Source organism: Hemitrygon akajei, chromosome 10, assembly GCF_048418815.1.
Source record: "Hemitrygon akajei chromosome 10, sHemAka1.3, whole genome shotgun sequence".
NCBI classification, from domain to species: Eukaryota; Metazoa; Chordata; class Chondrichthyes; order Myliobatiformes; family Dasyatidae; genus Hemitrygon; species Hemitrygon akajei.
The window spans coordinates 137102534-137126226 of record NC_133133.1 but is presented as its reverse complement, the minus strand read 5'-3'; the positions used below and the strand labels follow the sequence as shown (position 1 = coordinate 137126226).

General features: G+C 39.9%; 1 protein-coding gene across 22 annotated transcripts in view; it reads right to left on the bottom strand.

Moving 5' to 3' along the window:
- Positions 1-23693, bottom strand: part of LOC140734712 (ataxin-7-like protein 1) — a 260198-nt gene that overhangs the window by 31764 nt on the left and 204741 nt on the right. For all 22 annotated transcript variants that reach the window (XM_073059059.1, XM_073059060.1, XM_073059061.1 and 19 more), the window contains 2 exons: positions 4525-4607; positions 3949-4205 (listed from right to left, as the gene is read on the bottom strand). In XM_073059059.1, the coding sequence (XP_072915160.1) occupies positions 3949-4205; positions 4525-4607 (340 nt within the window). The remainder of the gene's footprint in view (positions 1-3948; positions 4206-4524; positions 4608-23693) is intronic.

The following is a 23693-nucleotide window of genomic DNA, read 5'->3' as shown; positions in this document are numbered from 1 at the left end:
TCAATGGGTCAAGCAGCATCTATAGAGGGAAATGGACAGTCATTTTGGGTCAAAGCTCCTTATCTGGACTTGACTATTGATATCCCACCATAGTTGCTACCTGACCCACTGAACAGCTTCTTTGGGTTGATTGAAAAGTATGAGACAATTTGTTGAGTCCTGGGTGGTGTCTTCAGAGCGCTATAGCTGGCAGAATTTGATGCCAGTTTTCATTTGACCCCAGCTGGCCCTTTGACTTTTATTGAATGGCAGAGTATGGATAGAAGCCAGCACTCAAATGTTGAGCTCTGGGTCTTGAATTCTGCCTGCACGAGGAGAAAGCCTGGAATGTCTTCTGCAGAAGAATAATTAGTGCAGGAAGCAGCAGTGAGGCACATCACAGATCAGTTGCTGCTGCCTGTGAAGATGTAGAGGATAAAAGCTTTGGGTGACAGGGAATTTGACTTTCATCAGCAGAGCAGTTTAATGGAATTAGAAATAGGTTTATTGTTGTTGCTTATACGAAATTATAATGAAAAGCTTGACCTGCATACTGTTCATACAAATTAAATCATTATACAGTGCATTACTGTATAATAACAGAATGCAGAATAAAATGCAAAAGCTACAGAGAAGTTGCAGTACAGCTAGACAATAAGGTGCAAGGCCATAGCGAGGTAGAGTGTGAAGTCAAGACTCCATCTTATCATGCTAGGGAACTATTCAGTAGTCCTAGAAGAGAGAGGTAGAAGCTGTTCTTAAGCCTGGTGGTGTGTGCTTTCAGGGTTTTCTATCTTCTGCCTGAAGAGAGAATGACTGGGGAAGGGGGAGAAGAGAGAATATCTCAGAATGCTGGGGGCAGTTGAACCTACCTTTGGGAAAGATTAGAGATCTTTCTCTCAGCTAACTTCACCAACAACCTCTCAAAGCATCACTCATCAGAGAAGCCAAGCAAGTGGATCTCATCAGACAGTGGATAGTGCCCGCATTCCTCCCTTTGGGCTTCTACTACCCCTAACATCTGACGCACAACATCAGCTCACGCTGTATACCAGTGGGTCTTCCAGGGACGCAACAATGCTAAGAGAGAAATAGCGGTAAACCTCACTCAAAATCGCAGTCAATGTGAGCACGATTCAGAATCAAGATCCTATTCTGCAGTGGAGTTTATGAGTGTGCACACAATGTAAGAACAGTCATATAGTGATCTCTTATACAATAAGGATGAATTCTTGATCTACCTGTTATGAACCAAGCACCTTCATTTTCTATCCAAACTTTATTTTCCCTGTAACTGTAACACTATATTCTCTACTGTTATTTCTTATCTTTTTGTTCTACCTCAACATAGTTATGTTTAGAATAATCTTTTTGGATTACATACAATTGTTCTCACTGTATCTCAGGACATGTGCCAAGAATAAATTATTTCCCAAGATTCCCATTTTTAGTATACGGTGGTATAATGTGCAGGCTGAAGTTTTCATTGTTTACTATGTTCTTTTTAATCAAAAACTAAGTATTTTGAATGATGTGGCTGTTGCTGTAGGAAAAGGCGGCATTTGTGGAAAGATGCCTGAAGCTGTCATTAAGGAAGAAATAGTGAAACATTTAGAAAGGAGGGGTTCCATTAGACAGATGCAGCATGGATTCAGAAAGGACAGGTCCTGTTTGACAAACTTACTGGAGTTCTTTGAGGACATAATGAGTGCAGTGGATAGAAGGGAACAGGCAGATGTCGTATACTTAGATTTCCAGAAGGCGTTCGATAAGGTGCTGCACAAGAGATTTATAAATAAGATATGGATGCATGGAGTTGGAGGAAGTGTATTGGTACAGATAGTGGACTGGTTAACCAATAGAAGGCAGAGAGTTGGTATAAATGGGTGTTTCTCCATTTGGCATTTGGTGGTGAGTGGGGTGCTGCAGGGGTCGGTGCTGGGTCCGGATGATTTGGAAGAGGGGACTGAGTGTAGCGTAGCAAAATTTGCTGATGACACTAAACTGAGTGGAAAAGTAAATTGTACAGAGGATGTGGAGAATCTGCAGAGGGATATAGATAGGTTAAGTGAGTGGGCCAAGGTCTGGCAGATGGAATACAACGTTGGTAAATGCAAGATCATCCACTTTGGAAGGAATAATAGAAGAGCAGATTATTACTTAAATGGTGGAAGATTGCAGCATGTTGTTGTACAGAGGGATTTGGAAGTGCTTGTTCATGAATCGCAAAAAGTTGCCTTGCAGGTACAACAGGTTATTAAGAAGGCAAACGGAATGTTGGCTTTCATTGCTAGAGGGATTGAATTCAAGAGCAGGGAGGTTATGCTGCAACTATACAGGGTACTAGTGAGGCTGCACCTGGAGTACTGTGTGCAGTTCTGGTCTACATACTTGAGGAAGGATATACTGGCTTTGGAGGCAGTGCAGAGGAGGTTTACCAGGTTGATTCCAGAGATGAAGGGGTTCACTTATGAGGAGAGATTGAGTCACTTGGGACTATACGCTCTGGAATTCAGAAGAATGAGAGGGGATCTTATAGAAACAAACAAAATTTTGAAAGGGATGGATAAGATAGAAGTAGAAAAGTTGTTTCCATTGGTAGGTGAAACTAGAACTAGGGGACACTGCCTCAAGATTCAGGGGAGAAGATTTAGGATGGAGATGAGAAGAAACTGTTTTTCCCAGAGAGTGGTGAACCCGAGGAATTCTCTGCCCAGAGAAGCAGTTGAGGCTTCTTCACTAACTATATTTAAGATACAGTTAGATAGATTTTTACATAGTAGGGGAATTAAGGGTTATGGGGAAAAGGCAGGTAGATGGAGCTGAGTTTACGGAGAGATCAGCCATGATCTTATTGAATGGCGGGTTAGGCTCAATGGGCTGGCTGGCCTACTCCTGCTCCTTAATCTTATGTTCTTATGTAGAAACAAAATTAACTTCCCAGGTCAAAGGCTTTACATCAAAACTGAAGAGAAAAGGAAATGTTAGTCTTCAAGTGTAGAGAGAGTGGATGAATAGGACTTAAGGAATATTTTGCATAGGAAAAGGTCTGGTCTGCCATGGAGATAGGGTGCAGAGTTCATCATGGGTTAATGAGAGCTGACAGAGAGAGAAATAAACAAAGGCTATGAAAAACGAGCAGCAAAAGAGTGATATGGCAAAGAAACATAAAAGGTATGAAATGCAGAGCTGTGAGTTCATGCCCAGCATGTCTAGTTGAACTAATGGAGAGAGGAAAAAAAAAACAGGTGTATGTCATAGATGTATTATTTTCTGAAAAACTGGACAGATCTGATGTAGACAGAGGAAGCAAGTTAACTGAAGCTGCTACCTACCTGGATGGAAATTGAGGTTCAATTCTCAGCTTACATTACATTTATCAAGGAAAAAGCACAAGAGACTCAGACACCTTGCTATGAGATAGATATGTAGATGGATTATATGTCTATTGTAAAATGAGCCAGATGGACCAGGGAATTGAAAAGAAGCAGCTGTTGTCTGCCACGTTATCTCCATCCCAATCTGACCTATCTTCTCTGTGACCTTCTGCACTGATATGACAAGACTTAGTGTCAATTTGAGGACCTATCTTCATCGAATACACAAAAACCACAATTGTACATGGAAGATAAGCTACGGTTCAGGAATTCACAAGTACATGGTTCCAGGCTAGAATAATGTTGCATCAGCTCCAGTATAATAGCTGGTGCTGACAGAGTTCAAAACTCAAATGTCACCAACTGAAATTGCTTTACTCATTTGGCAGCCTGAGTTTACTTATGTTGTACTCAGGCCAACAGACTCGCGCTGATGGATGAAGTGGCCTACAATTTCCTTGGCAATTTTGAATGCTGCTTTAAGCAGTAGGAACATAATCATGATACAGCTTGAAATCACTTGATAAAGTTCTTAATTTTCAGAACAGTGTTGACAAATACATACAAAAGAAAAATCAAGAGTGCAACTCACCTAGCAAGAACAGTGTTCAATGATCTAGATTTTGCTGGCGATGCAAGTTTAGTCTCCAAACCAGAGTTTGTTAAAGATCCTGTAACCTGCTCTTGTGTAGGCATTGACTGGTTCTGAAGAATGTCCTTTGACATCTGAGGGTGCTCCTTATCCTTCACAGTTTCTTTCTCCCTCGAGCGAGCTTTGTGTTCAGCAAGAAGAATGTCAAATTGTTTCCTTCGACCCGGTACTGCTCTCCGATAGTTAAGTGAATGGGTCTGTAGAGAGGCCGGAAGAAAAATTAAGGAAGGAACACAAAATACCAAACCTGAGGTGAAACAATGCTTGCAATCATAAGGCAATTAAACAAAATTACACAAGTTATAAATAGTAAGTCTTACTGCATTGCTGACATGATTAAAAGTATGACAAAATAAATTAGATGTGAGGTAGCTGCCATTTGTTTATTATGTATTTAAATACTATAATATGTGTAATTTTATGTTTGTACGATGACAGGCCGCAAATTAAATTCTCTCCTCAAAACCCCAACACAAATATTACAAAGCAATCAATCACTCTGAGCAAAAGGAATACCTTGCATGTAAGTGACCTTGTACATGGCTTCTTTGTCTCAGGATCCATAACCCCACAATGTCTGTTGGGATCAAATTCCCTCTCTGTTGAAATGAAAATAAACACTTCAATACACCAACCATCTACCGAGATCAGGCATATCAAGATTTTCCTCTGACAGTGATGGGTTGTAAAACACACAAAATCCCAGAACTGTCTTATGTGCCAGATGAGGAAAACTTTGGGAAACTGCACCGTTCACATGACTTGGGACTTCTGTCTTGTATACACATTTGTATGGAAGTCTCAAGAATTTCAATATTTATGGACAGATGTTCCATGCAGAACTGCTGGCTTTCTGAGAGAAATTTAGGACACTGCTTTCCAGGCTTCTAAGAAAGCAAAAAGCTTTCAGGTTTTACCAGATATATCAAAAGACAGAAACATTAAAAAAAAAGCAGACTTAAAATGTTATCCATTCACAAGTTTTGAACATTATAAACAGACTTTAAAAAACTTTATGATCTAATTTATGGGAGGTTAGATTATGTAAGCACAGTATTCTAAATTGTAATAAATAAAAACATGGAGATTTATAATAGGAAACAGTTCTTTAAAAGGAACATTCAAAATATGATAGATAAGTTTTATGAACGGCTACATATGCAAACCTAAGGGTTTCATATGACTTTGACTTACATTAATCAAACTCATGAAGGGCATACCTTAAGTCTTATTTTCTGTTCTAAGCAGCTGCAGCAATGATTTCTTATTTGACTTAATTTCAATCTAAGCATTCTTAGGTGGGAGGGCAAGCAGCCAGAGGTCATTATATGCATTGGTACTCATGATGTCGGTTAAAAAAATGTGTACAAAATGAACAAATATAAAAAAGTAGCACATTGTAATCTCTGGATTACTCCCTGTGCAATGAACCAGTGAGGGTATAAATTGCAGGATAATGAAAGTGTTCAAAGGATTCTGTTTCATGGGGCAGAGGGGACTTCTGCAAGAGAGACAGGTTGTATCTGAACCAGAGGAGGACCCATATCCTTGTGGGGAGATTCACTAGAATTACGTTGGAGGGTTTAAACTTGTCTGGCAAGGGTGCGATACCCGAAGTTATACTGTATAAGATGAGAAAAATGAAGTAAATATATAAAGAGATTAAAGTGAGAAAGTCAAGTAGTCAGTACAGGGAGTGAGGAATACATACAATGTGCTAGAAGAGTTCAGCAGCTCAGGCAGCATCTATGGATGAAAATAAACAGCAGACATTTCGGGCCAAGACCCTTCATCAGAACTGAAAAGGAAAGGACGAGAAGTCAGAACAAGAAGGTGGGGGAAGGGGAGGAGGAAGTACAAGGTAGCAGATGATAGGTGAAACTGGAAGGGGGGTTGAGGTGAATTAAAGAGCTGGGAAGTTGATTGGTGTAAGAGATAAAGAGCTGGAGAAGGGGGAATCTAATAGAAGAGGACAGAAGACCATGGAGAAAGGGAAGGGGGAGGAGCACCAGAGGGAGGTGATGGGGAGGTAAAAAGAGGTGTGAGAGGGAAACAAGAATGGGGATTGGTGAAGGAGAGGAATGGGGATCAATTACTGGAAGTTCAAGAAATCGATGCTCATGCCATCAGGTTGGAGGCTACCCAGACGGAACATAAGGTGTTGTTCATCCTACCCGAGTGTAGTCTCATCTTGACTGCAGAGGAGGCCATGGACTGACATGTTGGAATGGGAAAGGGAAGTAAAATTGAAATGGGTGGACACGAGGAAATCCTACTTTTTGAGGCGGACGTTGCAAAGGTGCTCAGCGAATTGATCTCCCAATCTATGTTGGGTCTCACCATCATACAGGAGGCCACACCAGGAGCACGGGATACAGTAGATGACCCCAATAGTCTCGCAGGTGAAGTGACACCTCACCTGGAAGGACTGTTTGGGGCCCTGAATGGTAGTGAGGGTGGAAATGTAAGGGCAGTTGTGGCACTTGTTCCTCTTGTAAGGATATGCCAGGAGGGAAATCAGTGGGAAGGGACAAGTGGACAAGGGAGTCGCGTAGGGTGCTATCCCTTTGAGGGAGCTTTGTTAGGCTAAACTGTATTTATTTTAATGCAAAAATCCTGACATATCATTGCCATTACAGAAACATTGTTGAGATATGGGCAGGACAGGCAGCTCAACTTTCTGGAATACAGATGCTACCGGTATCATAGTGGTGAAGGTTAAGAGAAGAGTAGGAGTTGCACTATCATGATAAGTGAGAATATCATGATAGTACTTAGAGAGCATATCCTGTGAGTAACATCTAGCAAGGTCATATGGGTAGAACTCAAGACACAAGTAAATTATTTTGTTAGAATTATACTACAGGCTCACCAATAATCAGTTGGAATTTGAAGAGCATATAGGTATATAGGGAAATCATAAAATTGTAATAGCAGGTGATTTTGACAAGGGATATTGGGGTCTGGTTCAGTAGCATAGGCAGCTGGGATCAAACAAGTCCCTGAAAGAGTACAAGAGATGTAGAGGGTGCAAAAGGGGAGGAATGAGATATTCCTAGCAAATATGGTAAAGGAGAATCCTAAATGATTCTATAAGTTTACAAAGGCAAAAGATTAATTAGAAAGAGTAGGACCTCTTAATGAACAGTGCAGTAATCTACATGTATTTCCACAGGAGATGGGTGAGACTGTAAATAAATATTTTATCATAGAGAAAGACATGGAAGTTTGAGAATTCTGGGAAAAAGAACACGGACATCTGGAATCATACAGACATTCCAAAGGCGGTGGTGTAATCAGCTATGAAGCATGTAAAGGTGGATAAATCCCTGGGGCTTGACCAAGTGTATCTCAGGATGCTAGGAGAAGCAAGGGAAGAGATTGCTGGGACCCTGGCAGAGATATCAGCAATGGGGAAGCTACTGGTAGATGGCTGAAGTTGATGCAAGGACAAGTCAAGGAACAACAGACCAGTGAGCCTAAGAATTGGTGGGTAAATTAAAGGGAGGGATTCTGATGGGTAGGATTTAATTGTATTTGGAAAGGCAAGGACTAGACAGCAGATCATTTCACACAAACTTCATTGAAATTTTTTTGAGGAGGTGACAAGGTCAGGCAGTAGACATTGCCTACGCTTTACTTTAGCAAGGCCTTTGGTAAGGTCCCACATGGTAGGCTGGTTTAAGAGGTGAGAATCCATGCATAGCTGAGTAAGATAGCTGAGTACAAAATTGCCTTGGTGGTAGGAGGCGGAGGGTTGTAGTGGAGGGTTGCTCCTTAAATTGGAGATCTGTAACTACTGGCATGTCAAAGGATTAATAAAATTCTGTTTGACATACCGTATATGTTAATAATTTGGGAGAGAATGTAGGTGAGATCAAGATAAATTTGCATATGACACCAACATTGATGGTACAACAGGATCAAAATCAGCTGGGAGAGTGGGAAAAAGAATTGTTGATGGAACTTAACTCAGCCAAAATGATGTATTTTATGAAGTAACACCAGACAAGAACGTAACACAGTGAAAGCCAGGGCCCTGGAAGCGTCATTGAATAGTGAGACCAAGGGGTACAGTACAAGTTCCCTAAAAGTGGCGACATAAGTAGACAGAGTGGTGAAGAAAACATACAGCATGCATGCTTTCATCTGCTGAGGCACAGAGAATAGATGTAGGGATGTTAAAGTTAAACAAATCATTGGTTAGGCTGCATTTGGAATATATACGAGGTTCTGGCCGTTATAACATAGAGATTCACAAGGATATACCTGGACTGGATGGCTTGAGATACAAGGTCAGATTGGATAGGCTGCTACTGTTTTCCTTTAACTGTTTGAAGCTGAGGTGGGACTTTACTGTAGTTTATAAAATTGGAGGGGCTGAGAGAGGACAAATAGCCAGTGTTTTTCTTGAGTGATGCTGGCTGGGGTTGGCCATGTCTATGTGATATGCAAGGCAGGGCAGTACAATATAGAGAGCAAGCTGTTGCCCATGTAGCAGGCTCCCCCTCTCCATGCAGTTGATGAATCCAAAGGAAAGGCAGGGAACAATACAGTTTAGCACCAGCAGCATCACAGGAGTTGCCAGTCAGAGTTGAACTCATTGTAGGACTGCCTTAGGGATAACAGCTCCAGATTTTTCCTTGGGGTTTACTCCTGAGTCTTCCCCATGAGTGTATATAGCCACAAACAGTGGAGGTTTGAGATCAAAGTTTTCCTTCTCCCAGTTGCGATGCCAAACGCCACTGATGAACCCCATCTGCCCGAATTTCCTAGGGTATGAGAGTCTAAAACTAGAGGGCATAGATTGAAAGTGAGAAGGAAAAGATTTAAGGGGTATTTGTGGGGCAAGGTTTTCCACACAAAGGGTGCAGGGCATATGAAACGAGCTGTCAGAGGAGGCAGTTGAGGCAGGTACAATTACAACATTTGGACAGGTATGTGGATAGGTGAGGTTGAGAGGAATATGGGCCCAATGCAGGCAAATTAGATTAGTGTAGATAGCTAGTTTATTCAGCATGGACATGTTAGGCCAAAGGGTCTGTTTCTGTGCTGCCTAACTATGACAGGGGTTCCCCACAGTTTTTCATGCCATGAACGAAAACCAGTGAACAAAGGGTCCATGGAACCCAGGTTAGGAATCCCTACTCTATGATAATCTCTATGAAATCACTAGGAAATGTTTTTAATTTTCAGACTCTAAATTCTTCTGTAATGCAAGTTTATAAAATTCCTTACTTTATTCCTATCCATCAAAGTCCTAAGTACATTTATTATCAATGTATACTATATACAGCCTCAAGACTTTTCTTCTTATAGGTAGCCACAAAATGAAAAAAAATAGAACCCATTAAAAAAGACTGTCAAACGCCCAATGTACAGAAATAAAAACAAATCATGCATACAATAAATGCAAGCAAATAACATTCAGAACTGAAGTTCGCAGAAGTGAGTTCACAACTACAAAGCCATTCATCACTGCAGCCGATCTAGAAGTCCGTTAGTTGCAGGCCATAGCCTTAGTTCAGTGCAGAGACAAGTAAACTTTGCCGAGCAGCGAGCTGAACACCAGCCCTGACACCCTGACCTTTTCCATCTGGTCCGGCATTTAAATTGGCCAAACCTCAGGTCGTTCAACAGCACAACAGTAAACTTGCTGCATTACAAATTAAAATATTTCCATGCTTTCTGTGGCACTGCTCTTAGGCTGCAGGGTTTTATAAAGATGAGCATCCTATTATGGTAGGTGCAATGTATCAGTTTGCTAACCAAGTAAATGCATCCATTTAAAATCATAGAACAATGTCGTTTCTTAAGCGGTTCAATTAACCAAAACATATTTGCAATTTAAGTTACATAATTATAATCTATTTGAAACATCAGGCTGCAGAATACATTCTTAAAAGTTCAAATGGAAGATTATTGACCTGAACCATTAACTTTCTTATCTTTGCAGATGCTGCCTGACTTGCTGAGTATTCCAGGCAGAATATGCAAAGATAAGAAAGTTATCTTTCTGTTTATAGCTCAGCACTTTAGGATGTTTTATATCCAAAATAAATTAATAAAAGTGGATTGTAGACATAATTATTTTTAATCCAGTAAGCAGTAAGCCAGGAAGACATATTGTACATATGTGAGAACAACATTTGTTTATACATACGTGAGAGCAATGTTGATTTATGATGAAAAATATTTTCTTTTAAATCTGCAAATTTTCCGTTGTATTCTGTAGTTCTGTTGATCTACACAATGACCAAGTCAGATTCAACTTTTACAATATGTTATTCTGACCTGAGAACTGAAGGCTAATAGGTCAGTAAATACAAACTAGTGAAGACAGCTTAGGTTCAACTAAATGTTTCTCTTCCAGTTGTTATGACACTCACTTAAGATAGGGTACATATCAAGCACTATTGTACATCAGCTGAGCAAGATTTTCTAATGTGCATGCCAAGAAGATAATTGTCGACATATTCTTTAATCATGTGGGCTTCACTGTAGATTTTGTTCCTCTTTTCATCCAGTATTTAAGCAATTCAAGGTGATGCCTTGACAGCGGATTATTCTCCGAAATTGCTCAAGCTATTTTAAGACAACATACCCAGCACTAATTTAACGATATACATGCTAACCATGTTCAATAATCAATTCAACATTTCTAAACTTCAGATAACTTTGTAATGTTTCTTCAGCTCCCCACACAGTAATTGTTTCAAATTTTTAAAGAAATATATCCGTTACAATAAACATTAAATGATATCACACTGACTTATAGCTAAACAATGAAACTAGATGTTTCAGGACACATTTCAAAATCATTTCCTGTTGATATGCCTTTGGATAAAATTTCTACTTTCCAACATATGGTGCCTTAACTCTAATTTATGATATTTGAAGCACAGGCCATTTCATGTAACAAAACTTTATGGTATATTCACAGAGGCAATACCTTATTAGCAGTAAATATACCTTCAGTTTACCCACAATACAACATGAAAACATCAGTAAAATAAATACTGGATACACTTGCTTTCCATTGTACTGGAATTACTTTAAATGAAAAGATTCAGAATCAGAATCAGATTTATCGTCACTGACACAAGTCGAGAAATTTATTGTCTTGTGGCAGTAAATTCTAGAAACGTCATAAAAGATAATGCTGGATATAGTGGTCACACAGCATCAGTGGTAAACAGATGGAAATCAAGCATTTTTTCATTAGTAGGGAAAGGGCAGGGTGGACCAGTTCAACTTAAAACATTAACTGGTTTCCTCTCCACAGACAATGCCTGATCAGTCAAGTACGTCCAATGTTCTTTTTATGTTTCATTCTCTCTAATGCAAATTCTATCATCAATTTGTTCTCTTGTGCTACATGAAACACTATCACAGGAAAGCAACGTGCATCATCAGGGACACCCACCACCCAGAACATGCTCTCTTCTCACTGTTGCCATCAGGAAGAAGGTACAAGAGCCTCAGCACTCTCACCACTAGGTTCAGGAACAGTTATTACCCTTCAAACATCAGGCTCTCGAACCAAAGGGCATGATTTCACTTGCCCTATCTTTGAAAAGTTCCCACAACCAATGGACTTACTTTCAATGACTCTTCATCTCATGTTCTTGATATTTATTGCATATTTACTTATTATTATATTTTCATCTTTTTGTATTTGCACAGTTTGTTGTCTTCTGCATTCTGGTTAAATGCCCTAAATGAGCAGTCTTTCATAGATCTGCTTATGGCTATTATTCTATAGATTCACTGAGTACGCCTACAAGAAAACAAATCTCACAGTGACATTTGGTTGAAAATCAATTTACTCTGAACTTTGAGTAGGAAGATTTTTAGCCAGAGGGTAGTGAATCTATGGAGTTCATTATCAAAGATGGTTTGAAGTCATTGGGTCCATTTAGGTGGAGGTTGATAGGTTCTTGATTAGTCAGGGTGTCAAAAGGTTATGGGGAGAAGGCTATGATGGGCTGCTCAATGGGGTTGAGAAGGATAACAAATCAGCCATAAAGGAACGGCGGAGCAGATTCACTGGGCTGAATGGCCTAATTCTGATCCTCTATGGTCTTAAAGTTAAATAGCTTGGGGGCAAAGGTGCTAATAGCTTATTTTCTGAAACTAATTTGACAGGGAATAGGAACTGGAGTGAGAGGGCTGGGGATAGGGGTTTATAAGCAAAAGCAGAGTGTAGTGAGAGTGTCAGGAAGGACAGGCACATGATAAGACAAAACTGCAGTTAGTGAAATGAGTTGCAGTGTAAAAGGGGGACAAAATTGAAAAGGATGTTGGATATAGGATTGATTTTTTTATATTTGAACACATGCAGTTTATGGTATAAAGTAGATGATCTTTTAGCACAGTTAGAGATTGGCAGGTTTGCTGTTGTGGGTATCATTGAGTCATGGCTGAAAGAAGATTAGAGTTGGGAGCTTAACATCCAAGGATACACACTGTATAAAAATGACAGGCAGGTAGGCAGACAGGGTGGTATGGCTCTGTTGCTTAAAAAATTAAATCAAATACTTAGAAAGAGGTGACATAGGATTAGAAGATGTAGAATCCTTGTCCGTAGAGTCAAGAAACTGCAAAGGTAAAAAGACCCTGATGGGAATAATAAAAAGCCCCCTGCCCACACAGTAACCAGGATGTGGGCTACAAATTACAATGAGAGATACAAAAGGCAATGTTACAATAGTCATGGAGGATTTCAATACACAGGTAGATTGGGAAAATCAGGTTGGTGCTGGATCACAAGAGAGAATTTGCAGAATGCCTTCAAAGTGAGTTCTTAGAGCAGTTTGTGGTTGAGCTCACAAGGGGATTAGCTATTCTGGATTCAGTGTGTAATGAACAGGATTTGATTAGGGAGCTTAAAGTAAAGGGACCCTTAAGAAGCAGTGATTATAATATGATGGAATTCAGCCTTCAATTTGAGAGGGAGAAGCAAACGTCAGATGTATCAATATTACAGTGGAGTAAAGGTAATTACAGAGGAATGAGAGAGGAGGAGCCAGCCAAAGTTGATCTGAAGGGAACACTAGCAAGAATCACAGGACAGCAGCAATGGCTGGAGTTTCTGGGAGCAATTTGGAAAACACAGGATAGATACATCCCAAAAGTATATCCCAAAGGCGGGATCATAAACTGTGGCTAAAAAGGGAAGTCAAAACCAACAAAAAAAGCAAGAGATAGGGCATATAATAAGGCAAAAATTAGTGGAAAGTTAGAGGATTTGGAAACTATTAAAAATTGATCGGGAGAAAGATGAAATATGAAGGTAAGCTAGCCAACAATATCAAAGAGGGTACTAAAAATTTTTTCAGATATATAAAGAGAGGTGAGAGTAGATATTAGGCCGCTGAAGAAAGATGCTGGAGAGGTAGTAATGGGGGGGGGCAAGGAAATGGCAGATAAACTGAATATGTATTTTGCATCAGTATTCACTGTGAAAGACACCATTAGTATAACAGATTCTCGAGAACGTCAGGGGACAGAAGTGAGTGCAGTTGTTATTAATAGGGAGAAAATGCTTGGGAAACTGGAAAGTCAGAAGTTAGATAGGTCATCTGGTCCAGATGGATTACATCCCAGGGTTCTGAAGGAGGTAGCTGAATAAATTGTGGAGGCATTAGTAATGATCTTTCAAGAAACACTAGATTCTGGAATGTTCCAAAGGACTGAAAAATTCCAAATGTCACTGCACTCTTCGAGGAAGGAAGGCAGAAGAAAGGCCAGTTAGTTTGACCTCAGAGATTGGGAAGATGTTGGTCAATTGTTAAGGATGTGGTTTCAAGGTACCTGGAGAAGCATGATCAAAAAGGCTAAAGTCTGCATGGTTTCATAAAGGGAATATCTTACCTGACAAATCCATTACAATTCTTTGTCTATCCTGCATGTTATTTCCTCAAAGAAGTATCAGTGGATGTTGTGTCCTTGGATTTTCACAACACCTTTGATAAGGTGCCACACAAGGCTGCTTAAACAAGTAAGAGCCCATGACATTAAAGTTACTAGCATGAGTAGAGCATTGGCTGCTTGGCAAGAGGCAAAGATTGGGAATAAAATTAGCCTCTTCTGATTGGCTGCCGGTTGGGTCAATATTGGGACCACTTCTTTTTAATGCTGTATATCAATGACTTGGATGACGGAATTGATGGCTTTGTGGCCAAGTTTGTGGATGATATAAAGATAGGTGGAAGTGCAGGTCACGTTACGGAAGCAGGGAGGCTACAGAAGGACTTGGACGGATTAGGAGAATGGGCAAAGAAGTGGGTAATGGAATGCAGTCTCAGGAAGTATATAGTCATGCACTTTAGTAGAATGAATAAAAGCATAGACTTTTCTAAACAGGGAGAAAATTCAAAATTCTTAAGTACAAAGAGACTTGGGAGTCATTGTGCAGAATTCCCTAAAGGTTATCTTGCAGGCTGAGTCAGTGCTAAGGAAGGCAAATGCAACGTCAGCGTTCATTTCCAGAGAATCTAAAAGCAAGGATGTAATGCTGAAGCTTTATAAGACACTGGTGAGGCTTCATTTAGAGTATTGTGAGCAGTTTTAAGAAAATGTGTTGACATTGGAAAAGGTTCAGAGGAGGTTCACGGGAATGATTCTGGGAATGAAAGGCTTATCGTATGAGGAGCAATTGATGGCTGTGAGCCTTTATTCACTGCAATTTAGAAGAATGAGGGGGTTATCTTTGAAATCTATTGAACGCTGAATGCCTAGAGTTAATGTGGAGAGGATGTTTCCTATAGTGGGAGAAGTCTAGGAACAGAGAACACAGCCTCAGAATAGAAAATCATCCATTTATAACAGAGATTAGGAGGAATTTCTTTAGCCAGAGAGCAGTGAATCTGTGGAATTCATTGCCACATACAACTGTGGAGCCAAGTCACAGGGTGTACTTAAGGAAGAAGTTGATAAGTTCTTGATTAGTCAAGGCATGAAAGGTTATGTGGAGAAGACAGGGTTGAGAGGAAAATGGATCAGCCATGATGAAATGGCACAGCAGATTCGAAGGGCCAAATGGCCTAATTCTGCACCAATGTCTTATAGTCTTATGTGACTCCAGCTTAAGCAGTGTGAAGTCTTCTCTTCCTGTGGCTGGAGTCACTCTGTTCTAACTGCAAGGCTGAGAACACTTGTGGAGAGCATACAAGGAGTGGTAGTCACAATGCAGCTTACATGTGAATAGCCAAAGAGGGATTGGGAAAATCCAGGCAAACAAGAAGGCAGGTAGTACTGAAATGCCTTGAGTCAAGATCCTCCCTTTCGTTGGTGAGGGTGATAGTTCCTCAGGGAACTGCAGCCACAGAAAGAGGGATGGCTCCTCTGGAAGCTCAGTTGTACAGGAGGAGAGGAAGATAGACAATAGAGTTATCACTGAAAATGGACATCACCCCAGGATGATATATTGCCTTCCCGGTGCCAGGATCGTGAATGTCATTAAATATCCTGATGGTGGAGAGTAAACAGCTAAAAATCATGGTCCACACTGATATCAACTGCAAAAAAATCAGAGGGATGAAGTCCTGCCAGCAGAGTTTAGAGAGCTAGAAGGCGACAAAATTCAGGGCCTGTCTTTTTCGCGAGCGCAAAAATAGGGAGGTAAAACAGATGAACATGTGGCTAGAGAGATGGTACAGGGGGAAGGTTTTCAATTCCTGAGAAACTGAAGTGGTATCTGAGGCAGATTGGAGCTCTACAAGTTAGAAGGACTGCACCTCAACAGGAATGGGACTGAAATCCTTGGGAAGTGGATGTGATATTAGTGATGTTGCCAAGGGATTAAATTAGTGTGGCTGGGTTGGAGTGGTAATTTGAGTGTAGAATTATAAAGAGGAAACAGTAATCTAGAAATAAAAAAGTATGGAGGTATTCTGAAAGAAAAGACTAATCAGTGTTTATGAGGAAGCAGCAGACTGTACAAACATACAAGTGCATCAGTAAACAAAGCCAGGATAAGGTGCAATGGAAATATATAATTAAAGATAAAAACGGGAACGATGGTTCAAATTAGATTAGGTTAGCAAAGAACTGTTCTGGAGATCAGTGAAAAAGGTAATGAAATGACTAAGTTGAAATATTATTCATGTACGTGAATATGTGGATTGTGGCAAATACTATTGGTGAACTGCATGTACAGAGTGCTGTGTGGGAACGTGATGTGGCAGCAATAACAGAAACTTAGATCAAGAAGGGGCAGGATCTGGCATTAAATATTCATAGATATATGTAAGAGTAAGGAGGAACAAAAGGAGGAGTGCTAGAAGAAATTAGATGTGCTTATTAGATAGAACATTAATAGAGACAGAGCACGTTGCAAGAATTCAATGTTTATGAACACTTCTTGGTTCATAATCGATTATAATTGATACCTGTACCTAGCTAAAAGCCAGAGAAGAGTTTATTTGTTATTTATGCCAGGAAAGCACTAGATCCTTTTTTGAGTTCAAAGTTTGTTTGGATAGAACAAAGCAGTGGGAACATTACACCTCTGAATATATTTAAAAGCTCATAAACAACTGGAGTGATGAAGACGAGATAACGTGGGAAAATTACAGAGAATAAAAGTACTGTAGCATGGATTTAATGAAGGGTTTTAATGATGTCAACATGAACTGGGATAGTAAAAGCACTAAAGGATGAGAGGATGATGAGTTCCAAGAATGACAACTTTCAAGACCAATATTTTGAGGGTACCATTGAGCTTACTTTGCATTTATCATCACAAAGGAAGAGGATGCTTCCAAAGTAATGTTAAAAGGAGTGACAGCTAAGCCACTAAATGCATTAAAATTTACAGCATGGTGTTATTTGGTTAAACTAAAGCAGGCAAGTCACCAGAACCATATGGGGAGTACAGGCAGAAATGGTGGGGACTGACCATAATCTTCCAATGCTATTTGGATATTTTAGGGGTGCTGCCAGATAACTAGAAATTATTAAAGGTTAGTACCTTGTTTAATAAAAGAAAAAATGCAGTAACTATAAATCAGTCAATTTAACCTTGATGGTAGGAAAGCTTTCAGTAACATTGATCTGGGACAGGATTAATAGTCACTCAGAACAAAATGACTTAATTAAAGCAAGCCATCATCAATTTGTTCTTGGCAAATTGTATTTAAGCAACTAAAGAGATTTTATTTGATTATGTAACAGGCAGAGCAAATGAAAGTAATGCAGAGGATATGGTGTCCATGCACCAACAGGAGGTGCCTCTAAATTGATGGACAAGGCATAAAAAGGACATTAACAGCAATACTAACTAACCAATTAAAACAAATGATTGTTTTTCAAACTGGTAGTAGATAAAAAGTGGAAATCACCAGGGAATAGAATTAAGGACCTTGACCAAAGTTTCTGAATTTGTGATTGTCAATAAACTTGGCAGTATCGTGCACTGTGAAGATGATAATGATAACCTTCAGCAGGATATAAATAGATTGGTGGAATGGGCATGCACACAGCAGATGAAGTTTAATGCACAAAAATGCTAAGTGATGCATTTTGTGAGGAAGAATTAGGATAGACGTTATAGAATGAAGGATAAGCATGAGAGATATTGCAGATGCTGGAAATCTAAAGCAACACACACTCAGTAGGCCAGGCAGTGTCTATAGGAATGAATAAATAGTTGACGTTTCGGCTAAGACCCTTCATCAGGACTGGAAAGGAAGGGGGATGACTACAGAATAACAAAGTGGATGGGAGGGGAAGGAGAATGGCTGGAAGGTGACAGGTGAAGGTAGCTGGGTAGGAAAGGTAAAAGGCTGGAGTAGAAGGAATATGATAGGAGATGAGACTGGACCATAGGCAAAGGAGGAGGCGACCCAGGGGGAGGTGATAAGCAGGTGAGAAGAGGCAAGAGGCCAGAGTGGAGAACAGAAGAAGAGGCAAGGGGGAGGGAAAACTATTTTAAAGGACACTGTGCAAGATCAGAGGGACCTCAGAATATGTGTGCACTAATCAATGAAAGAGGCAGGGTAAGTTGAAAATGCAGTTAATAAGGCACACTAAATGCTTGGCATTAACAATAAAAGGACAGAATGTAAAAGCAGAGGGGTCAAAATGAACCTTTGTAAAACAATGGGTCTGGTTTCAATAAGAGCACTGTGTTCATTTCTGGTCACCACATTAAAGGGACGATCTGAAAGCATTATAAAAGTTCCAGAAAAGATTCATGAGAATGGTTCCTGGGATGAAGAACTACAATGACAGGGACATTTACAATGACGACTACAAAGAGAGGACTGTGTCTTTTTGGAGTAGAAAAGGCTGAAGTGAGAGTTGCAAGAAGAACATAAAATGATGAGGGGTCTGGATAGAATGAGAAGCTTTTCCCTTTGGAATATGGGTGCAAAGCAAAGGGGAAGAGAATCGGGAAAAATACAAAGGTAGCCATGTGGCTGGAATCTGGACCACACTATCTGAAGAAGTGGGGGAAACCAGTTCCATTGTGGCAAAGAGAATACTGGATAAATGTATGATGGAGAAAATCCGGAAGGCTATGGAGGAAAGGCCAGTGGGTGGAACTAAGGAATGACCTCCTTTTATGTTGTAACCATTCTATGATGCTCCTCAGGTCTCATGGCAACAGCCTCCTGAATAACTTTTGTGTCCTTAATATTAATCAAGCTTAAGCAATGCAGATATTGGAACTTCCAAACCACCCATTAAAGTTGTTACTACAGTTGAAAGCTATCCTTTATTTCTTATAAATTGTTCAAATATTAATCAAGAATACAAAATTCATTTTAGGTTGCCCAAACTTTCCCTTGAGGTTTAATTGAACTTGTGAGAAGCATTATTAAATTTTCTTTAAAACTGATTATGATTGCATTCTATTATTGTAGATAATTTTCATAACATTTTCAAAGTTCCTTTAGACATAACTTACTTTTCTGAAATCACTATTCTGTCATCAAGTCATAGAGTATACAACATGGATACATGCCCTTTGGCCCAACTGGTCCATGCTGGCCATACCATCTTCCTTGCTAGTTCCAGTTGCCTACATCCAACCCATAACCCTCTAATCCCCATCCCTCCATGTACCTATCCAAAAGCCTCTTAAATGTTACAACTATACTTGCCTCGACCATTTCCTCTGGTAGCTCATTTCAGGTACTCAATACCCTCTGTAATAGAAGTTGCCTCTCAGGCCTCATTTAAATCTCTCCCCTTATTACCTTGGATCTGTGCCCTTTAGTTCTGGACTCCCTGAGGAAAAGACAATGATCATCAACCTTATCCATGCCCCTTGTCACCTCTCATTTTCTGTGCTTTCAGAGTAAAAAGATCCAGCATGCCAAGCTCTCTCTATAAACAACTCAGGCTCTCTAGTCCAGGCAGCATCCTCATAAATCTTTCTGCACCCTTTCCAGTTTAACACCTTTCCTTTAAATGGATGACAAAAATTGTACACAATACTCCTAGTGCTGCCTCTTCCAATGACTTATATTACAACAACATAATATCCCTCCTCCTAAACTGGATGCCCTGACTGATAAAGGCCAGCATGCCAAATGCCTTCTTCACCATCCTGCCTACTTGCACAGTTGCTTTCAGCAAACAGTACACTTGAACTTCCACATATTTCTGTTCAACAAGACTCATACTGTAAATGGCAGGGAACTGACAAGTCTAACCCTGGTGTGACTGACCAAAATGTGTTACCTCATACTTATCCCAGTTAAAATCCATTTGCCATCCCTCAGCAATTTATTGTTACCTGCTTCACTATCAAGAAGATAGAAAATAATTTAGTATCATCAGAACATTTGCTATTATTGCCATGCCCATTCACATCCAAATTATTGACATAAATAATGAATAACAGAGGTCCCAACACTAACCTCTGGGACACCCCAGGAGGCACAGGCTTCCAGTCAGAAAATCAACTGCAACATCACCATCTGCTTCCTATCATTGAGCCAATACTGAATCTACCTACCTCACTAGCTCCACCTGAATCCCATGTGACCTAACCTTCCAGATCAGTCTGCCATGTGGGACCTTGTCGAAAGGTAATTGCTATTGTCACAACAAGACAAGCAAAGTCAACAAGAGAAGTGCCTAACAAGAGAAGTCAAAGCCAATATAAAAGCCAAAGAGATGCATAATAGAGAAAAAATTAGTGGGAAGTTCAGGAGGATTTAAAAAACCAACTAAAAAAAGTCATTAAGAATGTAAAGATGGAATATGAAAGTAAGCTAGCCAATAGTATTAAAGAGGATACCAAAAGTTTCTTCAGATACACAAAGTGTAAGAGAGATGAGAGTGAATATTAGACCCTTGGAAAATGATGCTGGACAGATAGTAATGGGAGACAAGGAAATGGCAGACGAACTGAATAAACATCTTCACTGTGGAAGATATTGCTAGTATGGTGGAAGTTCAGGTGTTTGGGGTCACAAAGTGTGTGGTTACCATTACTAGAGAGAAGTCTCTTGGGAAACTGTAAGATCTGAAAGTAGGTAAGTCACCTGGACCAGATGGTGTTTGCCCAGGGTTCTGAAAGAGGTGGCTGAAAAGATTGTGGAGGCATTAATAATGATCTTTCAAGAATCACTAAATTCTAGAATGGTTCCAGAAAACTGGAAAATTGCAAATGCCACTCCATTCTTCCAAGAAGGGAGAAAGGAAAGGAAGAAAGGAAACTAAAGGCCAGTTAGTCTGACCTCAGTGACTGAAAGATGTTGGGAGTCAATTATAAAGGATGAGGTCTCAGGGTATTTGGATGCACATAAAATAGGCCTGACAAATCTGTTGGAATTCTTTGAAGGAATAACAAGCAGGATACACAAAGGGAAAATCGGTATATGTTGTGTACTTGGATTTTCAGAAGGCCTTTGACAAGGTGCCACACTTGAGGCTGATTGACAAACAACAAGGTCATGGTATTACAGGAAAGATTCTAGCATGGATAAAACAGTGGCTGATTGGCAGGAGGTGAAGAGTGGGAATAAAGGAAGCCTTTTCTAGTTGGCTGCTGGTGATCAGTGGTGTTCCACAAGGGTCTGTGTTGGGACTGTTTATTTTTAAGTTATATGTCAGCGATTTAGATGATGGAATGGATGGCATTGTTGCAAAGTCTGCAGACAATGTGTCGAGAGGTGGAGCGGCAGGTAGTTTTGAGAAAGAGGGAAGCTATAGAGAACAGACAGATCAGGACAATGAGCAAAGAAGTGGCAGGTGGGAAGTGCATGATCATGAACTTTGGTAGAAGAAATAAGAGCGTTGACTATTTTCTAGATGGAGGGAAAATACAAAAATCCAATGTGCAAAGGGACTTGGGAGTCCTTGTGCAGGACTCCCTAAAGGTTAATTTGCAGGTTAAGTCTGCGGTGAGGAAGGCAAATGCAATGTTAGCATTCATTTCAAGACGACTATAATATAAAAACAAGGGTGTCATGCTGAGACTTTATAAAAACACTGGTGAGACCTCACTTGGAGTATTGTGAGTAGGTTTGGGCCCCTTATTTTAGAAAGGCTGCACTGAAACTCGAGAGGGTTCAAAGGGGGGTTCATGAAAATGATTCCAAGATTGAACGGCTTGCTATATGAAGAGTGTTTGATAGCTCTGGGCCTGTATTCACTAAATTTCAGAAAAATGAGGGGTGAGCTCATTGAAACCTATTGAATGATGAAAGACCTCAATAGAGTTGATGTGGGAAGGATGTTTCCTATAGTGGGAAGGTATAAGACCAGAGGACACAGCCTCAGAACAGAGCGGTGTCCTTTTAGAACGGAGATGAGGAGGAATTTCTTTAGCCAAGGAGTGGTGAATCTATGGAATTCTTTGCCACAGGCAGCTGTGGAGGCCAAGTCTTTATGTCTACTTAAGACAGAGGTTGATAGGTTCTTGATTAGTCAGGACATGAAGAGATACAAGGATAAAGCAGGAGGTTGGAGCTGAGAGAAAAATTGGATTTGCCATAATGAAATGGTGGAGCAGACTCAATGGGCCAAATGGCCTAATTCTGCTCCTATATGTTACAATCATATGGGCACCCGTTTCAATCAAAATTCTTAAATCGCTTCTTTTACGATGGAATTTCGAACAGAAGTTATGCAACAAGTTGAATCCAAAAGAAAAACAGCTAAGTACTGCGAATACAATTGTTGCTCAATAGAACAGCTAAAATTGTGGATGAGGTATAGAACTATGCAAATGGGTTATTTAGTAGGGGTCCAATCTCATTGATGTTAAACTTATTTTAGTTTTAATGACAATACACCTTGTGTAAACTTGAAGTCATCTAAATACTGAGATCTACATCATAACTTGCACTTCATATTTACCAATCATACCTGAACACTGTCTGACAGCCATCCTGCAATGCTCTGCTTTTAGATTATTAATTATCGTATGGTTTGCTCCCGACTACTTGCTATGCTTGGTATCTCTGCAATCCCACTCCTCCAAGACTATTCTACACCCCCCTCCCTGTGCTTTTCTGATTTTTACCCTTTTCAAAATTCAAATTTTAATATTTCTGCTTGCTTCTAATGCAAGTACCGGTACATTGAATTATGTCTCTTGACAATACTCTGAAGTTAACTTGTGTCCAGATATCTTAAATAATTGATCATGGATATTATTATTTCTGTGGAAAAGCTGCTGTCTGCTGTTGTGATAGTTATGATCATCACAGGAAAGCAGGGCCCAATGACAGGGTTAACCAGGGTTGATAATTTTAAACTTTTGACCACTGCCCCAACAAAGTGCAGAGGCACTGCTGGATTCTGATGTTTTTGATCCAAGGTTCGTTACGAAGTTAGGAAAGATGCACAAAACTTATTGCTTCATGGTAATTTTATTATCAACCTTATCTCTAAATCACTAGCAGCCTTTCCAGATATATCCTTTCCCTTAGGCATTCTCTAGCTCTCAATAAACTTAACTTTATTGGTATGTTTCATTTGGACTTTTTCCCTTTAATTTTATCAGATTGAGCATTTAAACTTTGCAATCATCCTGCCAACTACGCCAATAACTAGATTCTGATCTTTTTGATCTAAAGTTTTCAGAAGTCAGGAAAGAGGTACAAATATCTGTTGCTACATGATCGTTTTATTTAAGAGTTGATAGAACAAAGGAGAGTTGGACAGACAGTAACAGAGGTCTACTAAGCAAAGAGAGAAGCAAAGGAATTAAGAGACTAATTGTGATCAGCTATTTTTATACTCCATAGGTAAGAAAAAGTACATTTAAATTTGTAGGTAAGATCCAACCAACGACCAAGCTCTGTTCAATAATGCGGCACCAGAGAAGCTTCCAGAATCATTCCAGTACAGCCATTAGGGGACAGAGTGAAAAATTGCATAGACACACTTGACAGCATACTTAGCTGTTACATGCAAATAAGAACTACTTAAAGTACAAGCAGGCAATTAATTGTTAAAATGCAAAGAAAATAGCAATTAAGCAGTTAGATTTAACAGCACCAATCAGGCTTCGTCACAATTACCCTACCGATGTAGTCATAAAGAAGCAGGACAACGGCTAGACTTTATTAGGAGTCTGAAGCGATTTGGCATGTCAACAAATACCTTCAAAAACTTCTATAGTTGTACTGTGGAGAGCATTCTGACAGGCTGCATCACTGTCTGGTATGGAGGGGCTACGGCACAGGACCAAGAGAAGCTGCAGAAGGTTGTAA